General features: G+C 53.9%; 1 protein-coding gene across 1 annotated transcript; it reads right to left on the bottom strand.

The window, feature by feature from the left end:
- Positions 1-423: 423 nt before the first annotated feature.
- AMDHD2 (amidohydrolase domain containing 2) lies at positions 424-7,541 on the bottom strand. The gene is made up of 11 exons (XM_005150659.3): positions 7,217-7,541; positions 6,711-6,847; positions 5,935-6,074; positions 5,511-5,565; positions 4,349-4,561; positions 3,518-3,606; positions 3,066-3,210; positions 2,711-2,818; positions 1,931-1,999; positions 1,406-1,507; positions 424-1,042 (listed from the first exon to the last, which is right to left on the bottom strand). Exons 1-11 carry the CDS (start codon positions 7,297-7,299, stop codon positions 954-956), a joined length of 1,230 nt encoding a protein of 409 aa, XP_005150716.1. The 5' UTR covers positions 7,300-7,541; the 3' UTR covers positions 424-953.
- Between the last annotated feature and the right edge of the window lie 2,304 nt (positions 7,542-9,845).

Here is a 9,845-nt window from a genome sequence, read left to right as displayed (position 1 = left end):
CCCAGTTCCTGAGCTGGACTGAGAGCTTGTGTGCCTGTCAACATCAATCTGGATGCATCCCCTAAGGCAAAACTTCCTGTCTGTGACCTGAGGATTCACAACCCCATCAGGGGCTGAGCACAGACCCTGAAGAACCCATCTATTCAGAACAAGGGGTTAAGAGGAACACTGCCTTCTGTGGCAGGATGCTGTTCATGTCTCCAGCTGAAATCACGTGCTGTGAACTCAATGCCCATGAAGGGGAAAGGCACAAAGGACCAGCAATGATTCATTTTTCCTGGGTTTGACCTCTGCCCTGAGGATTCAGCCCACATGGATTCACAGCCCCACAACAGCACCAAGTCAGCAAGCTGCGACAGCCTTGCTCTGAGGATACATGGCAGAGGGACTGCTTGGGGAACAGAATGTGATCCTCAACTTCTGTTGACACAACAGGAACCTTTTAATGTGAAGAGCTGAGAGCTGAGCTGGTGGAAGCTGATGTCTAACCAGCCATGGCTGCCCAGAAGCAAGGCAAAGAGCAGGCAGGGGAATGGAAATGGCTTGAGCCTGCCTCAGGCACAGGGCAGGTTAGTGTGTGCTCTATAGAACAGTGCAAAGGCTGGGACAGCTTCACACTGCTGTGAGATAGTGACAGGAGCACCTCTGTCTGGGGACACCATGCAGGACAGCTGTGCAGGCCTTCAGGTCACTCCAGGGCCTGGCAGAACCCCAGCACAGATCTGCCTGCTCTCCCCACACCACCAACCAAGCACCAACACATCTGGTGCAGGCATGCCTGTAACTGGAAGCAGTGGCTGCGCTGGAAAATGCAGCTCTTTGGTATGAGGCTCCTTTAAGGGAATTGCAGGAAGGAATTAAAAAAACAAAAGAAGAAAAGAGAGAAGTGGGGTGGTTGCCCGAGCTGCTACCACAGTGCCAGGGAGCCTGGAGGGCACTGGGACAGCCCAGCGTCACATGCCCTTTGCATCCTGTTTCCAGACTTCCTCGCCTGCGATGTACGTGGCTTGCACATACAGATCATCATTCAGCATCAGGAAATCTGCATCGGATGAGAGAGAAAGCAAGCAGCTGAAGCTGGCTGTGAAGAGCTGGGCTCAGCAGGGAAGAGATTCCCCCCACCCCACAAACGGCAGCAGGACAGCAGCATGGTGCCATCCTTGCTATGGCAGCTCTGCTCCATGTTGGCTGAGAAATGGGGTCTCACCAAAGGGCTCACAAAACAACATCAGCATCCAAGGGAAACACCATTGGAGCAAAAGCCCAAAGCAAATCCCAGGTAGAGCAAGTCTCCCTGCAGCTCCCACTGAAGCAGGGGATGAAGATGTGTTTGCAGCAGCCCCAGCAGCCAGGAGCCCTCACACTGTTGTCCCTGTACCAGTACCTGCTGTCCCAACACCAGTACCTGCATCGGAGTCATAATTTAGTGTCCCTTTTTTGTGTTCAATCCCCAGCAGCTGGGCAGGATGCAGAGACGCTGCTTCCAACGCGATCTCTACTGAGCACCCTTGAACAGAGAAGGGGGAGACATTAGGGCAGCAAACAGCCCTGTTGCGAGAGCAGCCTGAACCCCCAAAGCTAAGGCAACTGTCAGCCTGGCAGGGACCTGACCTGGAACACCCTTGCCTCAGCAAATGGAGCTGGGGAGGGGAAACATCCCTATGAGAGAGAAGGAAGAGGAGAACTGAACATCTAGGGAATGTGGAGAAACGCACAGGAGGGTTCAACTCTCATCAGTGCTATGGGTTAAAATGAACCCTCACCAAAAAAAAGGTGCTCATCCGAGGCCAGCGCTGCTGATCCCAGCCCTTCTCATCATGTCTCAGGTGAGAGGGAACATTGCCTAGGGGAGTGGACACAGGTGGCAAGAGAGAGACCTCTTCCCATGTCAAGGTAGGGTGCAGCAGCTTGTGGACAACACTTTACTTACCTGTGGCTTCTTGGAAGTGCCGCACACATGCGTCCATGGTCGCCACGCTGCCGCTCAGGGTCTTTGTGCCTGGGAGAGGAACAAGATAGTGCTGAGCAGGTCCCACAACTCATAGCAGGAAGTGGAGTGGTTGAAAAGTGTAACATGACCAGAAGGGGTAGAAATCCTGGACTGCACATGAAGCAAGTTGAAGGGCCTTCAGCCATTGCTGCCCAGTGACAGAAGGTGGCAAAAGAGGACCCATGCTGGCACTGCAGGGAAAGGTACTGGGATGTCCCCCTGCAGTCCACTGTGAGATCAGCTGGACTGGGTGAAACTAGCATACAATACAGGCATCTGCTGCCAGAGACAGCGGAAGGACACTGAGAATGATCCTTCCTGAAATACCTTCCCAGTTTCCAACTGCTTGCAGCTTAAGGAACTTAGCAAGAGTGGTTGTGTTACAGTAAAGATAAGGGACAGTAAGTATGTGTAAGATTTCTCTGTCCTTTCTGATCCCACTGGAACCTCTGGCATTCATGACACTGTGTTCAAAGGTGTTGCAGACAGCTACAAACTGCGAGATTACCCCTCACCCCATGAAGATGAGGTGCTTCCCCTCTTTATGAGATGTCTCATTCTCTCCAGGGCCAAGTCCCTACAGAGCCATCAGGCACCAAAACCCAACAGGGTGGCACAAGTGGTGCCTTGCTCCAACAGGCACTGCAAGGTGTGCTCAGCTCTTCAGGAACAGGCATGACTGCCAGCACTGTCCCTGGCTCTTTAGGAAGAAGCACTTACCTGCAATGTAGGTGTTCAGTCCATCAATCTCCACCACCTGCTGCCCCAGTGTGTGCCGACCTGATGCCAGCCCCATGCCAGCAATTGCATCTGTCACCAGCACCAGGCCTGAGGGATGCAAGAAAAGGGGCTGCCTTAGCTTTGCAGTTTATCTTGCTGAGCTCTGAGCACTGCACCTCACCAGCCCTCCCAGAGAGGGGCCAAAATGCCTCTAGCCACATGCAACCAAAGCAAAAGGGCTGGCGGATCAGCCCATGTGGCTGTGGTCTCTCAGTCAGCAAGGGCAGTGCACCACAGAAAACGTGTGTTTTGTGGGCAATGGCTGGTGTCACTGCATGGGCCCATCATGGCTCACCTTTGGGGTGGGCTCGGTGGGCAATTCGCAGGGCGGCAGGGTTGGTGTGGATGCCATCAGAGATCATGCCATAGAAGACCCTCCGCCCAGCTGGAATCTTGTCACTTGTCAGCAGCCCCACGATCCCAGGGTCACGATGGTGGAACTGCCCAAGGGGAGAGAGGACAAGCTGTGGAGCACCACCAGGACTCATGGCAGGGGACACAGCTGCCATCTCTATCAAACAGGGCCTGGCAGCTGAACACTGTCCTTTACAAGGTAAATCTGAATATTTCCTCCAATCTCAAGTCTTTTAGATCAGGCTGTAGAAACATGAAGCCAGAGGTTCAGTGCTGAAACCTCATTGCAATACTTGGTACAAAACAAGCTGGGGAAAATATGCATCCATGGGAAGCAGGAGAGAAAGCACCAGAAGCAATACCAGTGCTGGAGAAGTGTCTCCAGCTACTCACCGGCAACATGGCATTGAAGAGGTGAGTGATGAAGGTAGCGCCATGCTGCACAGCATCCTCGGCCTGGGAGAGATTAGCCACTGAGTGACCTGGGAACAAAGACCATCACCTGATTTCTCTACCCACCTCCATTTATTTCCTTAAAGGACTGAAGATGCTTCATCACTAGGACTCAACTTTGATGCCCCACAGTGAGATGCCAGCCTCAGCACAGAGGTGTCTTATGTGTCAGGGTGAAATTCACCCTGAATAACTGCCCCACTCTTTCTTTTTCTTTTTTTTCCTTTTAAAGGGAGCTCTTCAATGATCTGAGGCAAAGAAGAGTTTGTGAAACAGAAGACAAGAAAAGTGCAGCCAGTTTTAAGTCAGTGGCTAGCAAGATATTGGAGGGAGAGGTCTCCTATGGTGCTTCTGGTTGAAACTCAGCAGTAAGCTTTGGAGATTTATTTCACCTGCCAAATAAGGCCTAAAGCAGTGGAATTTCAAAGTTTCAACCTTTCCATGTAACCAATCCTCAATTACATCTTTATTCAAGTGAGACTGCTATTCTTTCCTGTGTATGACCAGCACCAAATGCTACCTTGTGTTCAACAGCAGGAGCTCCTCAATCGATAAATATGAATTTCAGCTGTTATCGTACAAAGGGCCACAGTTTCACAGTACCACACTGTGTCACACCATTTGTGACAGGTCTTTCACCTCCATAAAGGCCAGGGAAAAGAAAATCCCACCCTGTCCAGTCACACTGAGACACCATTAGAGATGCCACAGCCCCAAAAGAGGGGCAGGGAGACAGAACCCCCCCCAAGCCTCCTCTGCCCCAGCCCTTACCCAGCGAGACACAGATGCCCCTCTTGGTGAGTTCCTGGATCACCTCACTGCTCCTCTTCATCTCTGGGGCGAGGGTGACAATCCGGACACAGTCCAGGGACCCGTAGGTGGCCAGCAGGTCCTGGAAAGCACCTGCCTCGAAGGTGCGGAGGCAGTTCTCTGGGTGTGCCCCTTTCTTCTCCTTGCTGATGAATGGTCCTTCCAGATGGGCCCCTGCCCAAATAGGAACACAAAAGCATGACCCTTCCTCTCCCTGCCAAGGACCAGGAAACCTGCTGTGTCTACCCTGCTCCAGTCAAGCTCCTGCCATTCTCCTGCAGCAAAACACACAGCTCAGATTACTCTGAGCTCAGCACAGAGAAAGATGCAGGACTGGAAGCTAGCCAAGCCCAGCCACCCCACTGCCACTAAGCCACAGGGAAAAAAGGGCTGAAGCAGAGCATGTACAATGACAGACCATTCACAGGTCAGGCACAGGTTGAGGCAAAGAGTGGATCACAGAATCCCAGACTGGTTTGGTTTGGAAGGGAACTTAAAGCTCATCCAGTTCCAACCCCCTGCCATGGGCACGGACACCTTCCACCAGTCCAGGTTGCCCCAAAACCTGTCCAACCTGGCCTTGAACACTGCCAGGGATGGGGCAGCCACAGCTTCTCTGGGCACCCTGTGCCAGCGCCTCAGCACCCTCACAGGGAAGAACTTGTGCCTAAGAGCTCATCTCAGCCTCCCCTCTGTCAGGTTAAAGCCATTCCCCCTTGTCCTGTCCCTACAGGCCCTTGTCCAAAGCCCCTCTCCAGCTTTCTTGGAGCCCCTTTAGTCACTGGAGCTGCTCTAAGGTCTCCCCTTCAGGAGCCTTCTCTTGTCCAGGCTGAACAAGCCCAGCTCTCTCAGCCTGGCTCCAGAGCAGAGCTGCTCCAGCCCTCGCAGCATCTCCATGTCCTCCTCTAGACTCACTCCAACAGCTCCATGTCTCTCTCGTGTTGCTGCCCCCAGAGCTGAACACAGTATTGTTCCAGCTGTGGTCGGTGCCCACTCACCCCTCCCATGAAAAGAGCTCCAGCCCTCATCTGTGCTGTTCCTACAGTAGCTTCTTTCCCCTTAACAAGATAATTGCCTACTTAGAGTAGAACCAGAGAGGACAGCGAGGGACAAAACCACCTACCCAAGATACCTGCTCCATGGGCTCCACCATTTCTTATACTGATCTGAGGGAGAACCTAGAAAAAGGGTTTGTCAGACATGGCACCCTAGGCACACCACCCCAGCCTGCCAAAGCACAGCCCACATGTCAGGTCCAGAGAGAGCTTTGAAGCTGGACCACTTGGAACCATCAGCCAAACACAGCCCACAGAGAAAAAAGTCAGCTAGAAGCGCTGATGTGCAAAGCTGGCCTGGGAGGCATCACTGTCTCAGAGGTCTAAAGGTTACAAGCAAGAAATTCAGGAGTAGAGTCCAGCTCCTCACGCCAATGGCTTTTTCCCCCAAGGCAGCTATCCCAGTCCCTGTGGGCCAGGGAGTCTCTCACCTCTTGGTACCAACCTCAGCCCTTAATCCCCCTGTGGATGAGAGGGGAGAAAGCCACTTACCTGGTGGTACACAGCGGGAGGAGAGGTCACCAGGGTGGGACAGAAGGAAGTCACGCCATGGGAGAGGATTTTCTGACTGACCATGTCAATCCCTGATTTGAAGTCATCTGTAGCCAGGGAGAAGTCTACCCCAAAGCCTCCTGCACCATGAACCAAACAGATATGAAACTGCAGCACAACTGGAGCAAGCTGCTCCATGTGTACAGCACAGATCAGAAGTGAAGGGCTCCACCACCACTTCTGCCCTATGTTTGCAAGGCTCTGTGAGTGCAAATCCAACCAGCGCTGTCCTCCTGAAGTGCCTTTCCCACAGCATCCCAGCGTTTTGCAAGCATTAACTTTTCATTTTGACGCAGAGCTAAATCTGAGGATTCCCCACTGTAAAGGGAACCTGACACAGGCATAGACACCATAGAACAAGCCCCTCCAGACCCTCACGGAAGAGTTTTTGCAGGTCATGTGTGTTCGGTTGGTTAAATCCTGCACTATCCTCCCACACCCTGGCAGGGTGGATATCCTACCAGTGCAGGAGAAGGATAAAATGTTCATAAAAATGAGGTTAAGAGAAAGCTGGGCCGAAACCCCTACCCAGACAAAAGGGGATCAGTTTCATGACAGCACCAACCCTAGGCAAAACAGTTCTTTACCGTTAGTTTGGTGACTCACAGCTTCCTCGTGCTAAATGAACTTGGCTGGGGGCACTATGCATTGAAGGATGGGGATGGACCAATCTGGCACCCCCCACCCCTCTGCGAGCACACGTGGCTTCACTGTACCATTGATCTGGACATCGATGAAGCCTGGGGCGATGATGCAGTCCTTACAGTCCAGCTGGATGTCAGCAGAGCCCTTCTCCTCAAAGAAGAGTTTTTCCGGGTTGAGGATCTTACCCTCTCGCACCCACAGGTCTTCCCTGAAGGGACAATCACACAGAGGCCAAGCTCCTGTAGAGCACACAGAGCAGGTGGTGGCCACGGCCACCGTCGGGCGGAGCAGCCCCAGGAGCAACGTGGGCTCTCCAGTGCCTGCCAGGGCAGGACGGGCAGCTCAGTTCTGCCTGGGCTCTGGGATGTCCCCAGCACCGCGGCGGCTACGGCCGAGGGGCCGGCAGCGGGGATGAGGGGAGCAGAGCAGAGAAGGGGCCGCACATCACGCGCCTCGTCCCCCTCGGAAGCCGGGCGCAGGGGACGGTGCAGCGCCGGGTGCTGCAGCCCTGGGGGCTGGGAACGGTCCCCCGGGCGCTCAGGTGCCGGGTAAGCCCCGCCACTCCGGCCGCTCTCACCTCTGGAGCTGATGACTCCGCAGGATGCGGCAGTTGGTGAACTGGACGATGGGTGCGTCCGAGACGGATTTGTTGGACGGCATAATGCGCCCGCGAGAACCGGCGGGAGCTGGGAGGGTGAAGGGGGGAGGACACGGAAAGACCACTGGGACAAGGCCACCGCTCAGGTGCGAGTCGCGGGATGTGGGAGCCGGTGAGGGGCGGGGTGCCGAAGCCCCGCCCCGGGGGCAGGCAGCGGGTAGGCCCTGCCCCTACCCGGGGCTCCGGGCCGGAGCTGGAAGGAAAGGCCCCGCAGCGGGACCCGGGGCAAGCCCCGCCCGGTGCAGCAGGGCCAGGCCGAGGGGCGGGGCCGGTTATCGGTCACGTGACCTCGCTCTGCTGACGCGCAGAGATTTCCCCACTCCACCCCGCCTCCCGGCCCCACGTGATCACCCCACCTCCTCAAGGAGCCGCCATCTTGGGGAGGTCACGGTGCGGACAGGCCGCACTGCCACAAGGCGTTGGTTTGAAAGGCGGCGGCGCTGGCGGAGAGCCCTGCACAGCCGTTCTCGGGGTCCTGCGGCCTGCAGTGCTGCTGTCAGGGGCACGGCTGTGGGCTGGCCTTGGGTACCTGCCCTCACCCTGCAGGGTGCTCAGCACCGCGCTGTCCGCAGGTTGGGCTCGCGTCCTGTCTCCTCGCAGCCAGTGTTAGAAGGGGGTTACTCTCTAGCTGGTTTAATCACACCCACCATTAAATAGAAATTAATTAGTTCCCTGCTGGAGCTCTGAGTGGCTGGCAACAGCATATGCTGGTGTTTCCTGTTTATCAAATGCTGTTTAAAAGGTCTAACAGCACCAGGGAGTGATGTGTGTCCGAAGGAAATGCGACTTACCCAGGAGCACTCCAGACACTAGAGTGCAAAGAAGCATAAAGAGCTGTTGTGCTGACGGTGCAGATGTCAGTGTCCCATCACAACCACCTCCTCAGGCCCTGCTTTTTGCCAGTCTGCACACACCTCCTGCTGCCTCCGATCTCACGCTATGATGGGAATGGTTTGGGCCAGAATCTGTTTCTACCGCATCCACTGGCTCCAAACTGGAGCTCCTCAGTGCAGGTGGTGACAGCCATCATCACCCAAGAACCATCGCTCAGCCCCAGGGTAGACTAGAGTGAGCTAAAGACACAGGCTCACTACTACCCAGCATCTTCCAGCCAAGGAAGGTGTCTCACATATTGTGGAGTCAAGTGTCTCATTGTCCTGTGTTCGGCAGCAGCAGTCACTTTTCTCCTTCTTAGTAGCTGGTGCAGTGTTGTGGTTTTGACTTTCAGCCTGAGAACAGTGCTGATAACACTGATGTTTTCAGTTGTTTCTAAGTCGTGTTTAGTCTGACCGAGGACTTTCTGAGTCTCAGGCTCTGCCAGGGAGGAGGGGAAGTCAGGAGGAAGCAAGAGACAGGACACCTGACCCAAACTAGCCAAAAGCACATTCCATACCACAGCATGTCATGCCCAGTATATAAACCAGGGGCCATTACCTGGAAGGCCCAGATCACTGGTTAGGCCAGGGTGGGTATTGGTCAGTGAGTGGTGAGTGGTTGTATTCTCTTCCCTTGTTATTTCCCTTATCATTATTATTATTGGTGGCAGCAGCAGTGGTTTGTGTTATACCTTAGTTACTGGACTGTTCTTATCTCGACCCCTGGGAGTTACATTCTTTTGATTCTCCTCCCCATCCCTCTGGGAGCAGGGGAAGGAAGAAGGAGGGGAGTGAGTGAGTGGCTGAATGGTTCTGGGTTGCCAGCTGGGCTTAAACCACAACACTCTTCAAGGCCTGTGTTCAAGCAGGTGCTGATGTGGGTGCTGCTGCTGAACCAAGAAAAGAGAAATGGTGAATGTAACATCCCTGTCCAGCCAGGAATTGAGTTTTAACAAGGTTTTATGCTGTACTTATCACTCCATGATGTCAGCACTTGTCTGCTCCACAAGCTGCCTCACACTGTGAGCAGGATGTCAGAAAAGACCACTGAAAGGCAGAGCTGGGAATGATGCTAATTGAGGCCAGGAAATCTCTGCAGCACTCTTTAGGGAATTGGAGGCTAAAAATGGCTTCAGGCAGGTTTTCCTCATCATGGCTGATATTATGCATGTCAGGGGCACCCACAAGCACATCTGTGAGAATGATTTGTGGCTTCAGTGCAGGTGAAGTCAAGGAGACTCCAAAACTAGAAAATAATAAATCCTAAAAGCATATCTCAGGCCTGCCCATTTGAGTCAATGACTCTGTGAGGAAGGAAGCACCCTTCCAAGCTGCTGAACTGAATTCAGATGTTAAAAGGCATACACAGCACCCAAACAGCTCATGACCAAAACAGGGCACATCGTAAGAACATACAAGCTAACCGACTTGTGACAGTAACTTTTCTCAGCAGTGGAAGAGACACTGAGGTAAATGCAGATACTGCTTACAGACAGTAACACCCACTGTGTGCATGGGGCCCGCTCTCTGGGCACAGCTTCACCAACCCTTGGGTGACAAAGAGATCTAGCGTTCTTTTGGGCTGCAAGCCCCGAAGCAAACCAATGAATCAAGAGCTGGAAACCAGCCCGGACCTCCCTCCGCACTGCTGGAGGCCAGGACAGCCTGTGCTG

Source organism: Melopsittacus undulatus, chromosome 8, assembly GCF_012275295.1.
Source record: "Melopsittacus undulatus isolate bMelUnd1 chromosome 8, bMelUnd1.mat.Z, whole genome shotgun sequence".
Lineage (NCBI taxonomy): Eukaryota > Metazoa > Chordata > Aves > Psittaciformes > Psittaculidae > Melopsittacus > Melopsittacus undulatus.
This window is presented reverse-complemented; position numbering and strand designations above follow the sequence as displayed.

Excerpts from the sequence above, each read along its gene's own strand:
- AMDHD2 (XM_005150659.3), bottom strand. The coding sequence starts at position 7,299 with ATGCCGTCCAACAAATCCGTCTCGGACGCACCCATCGTCCAGTTCACC. Across the intron at positions 4,562-5,510 it reads CCATGGAGCAGGTATCTTGG|GGGCCCATCTGGAAGGACCA; the intron begins GTAGGTGGTTTT and ends CTATTTGGGCAG. Across the intron at positions 2,819-3,065 it reads CCACCGAGCCCACCCCAAAG|GCCTGGTGCTGGTGACAGAT; the intron begins GTGAGCCATGAT and ends TGCATCCCTCAG.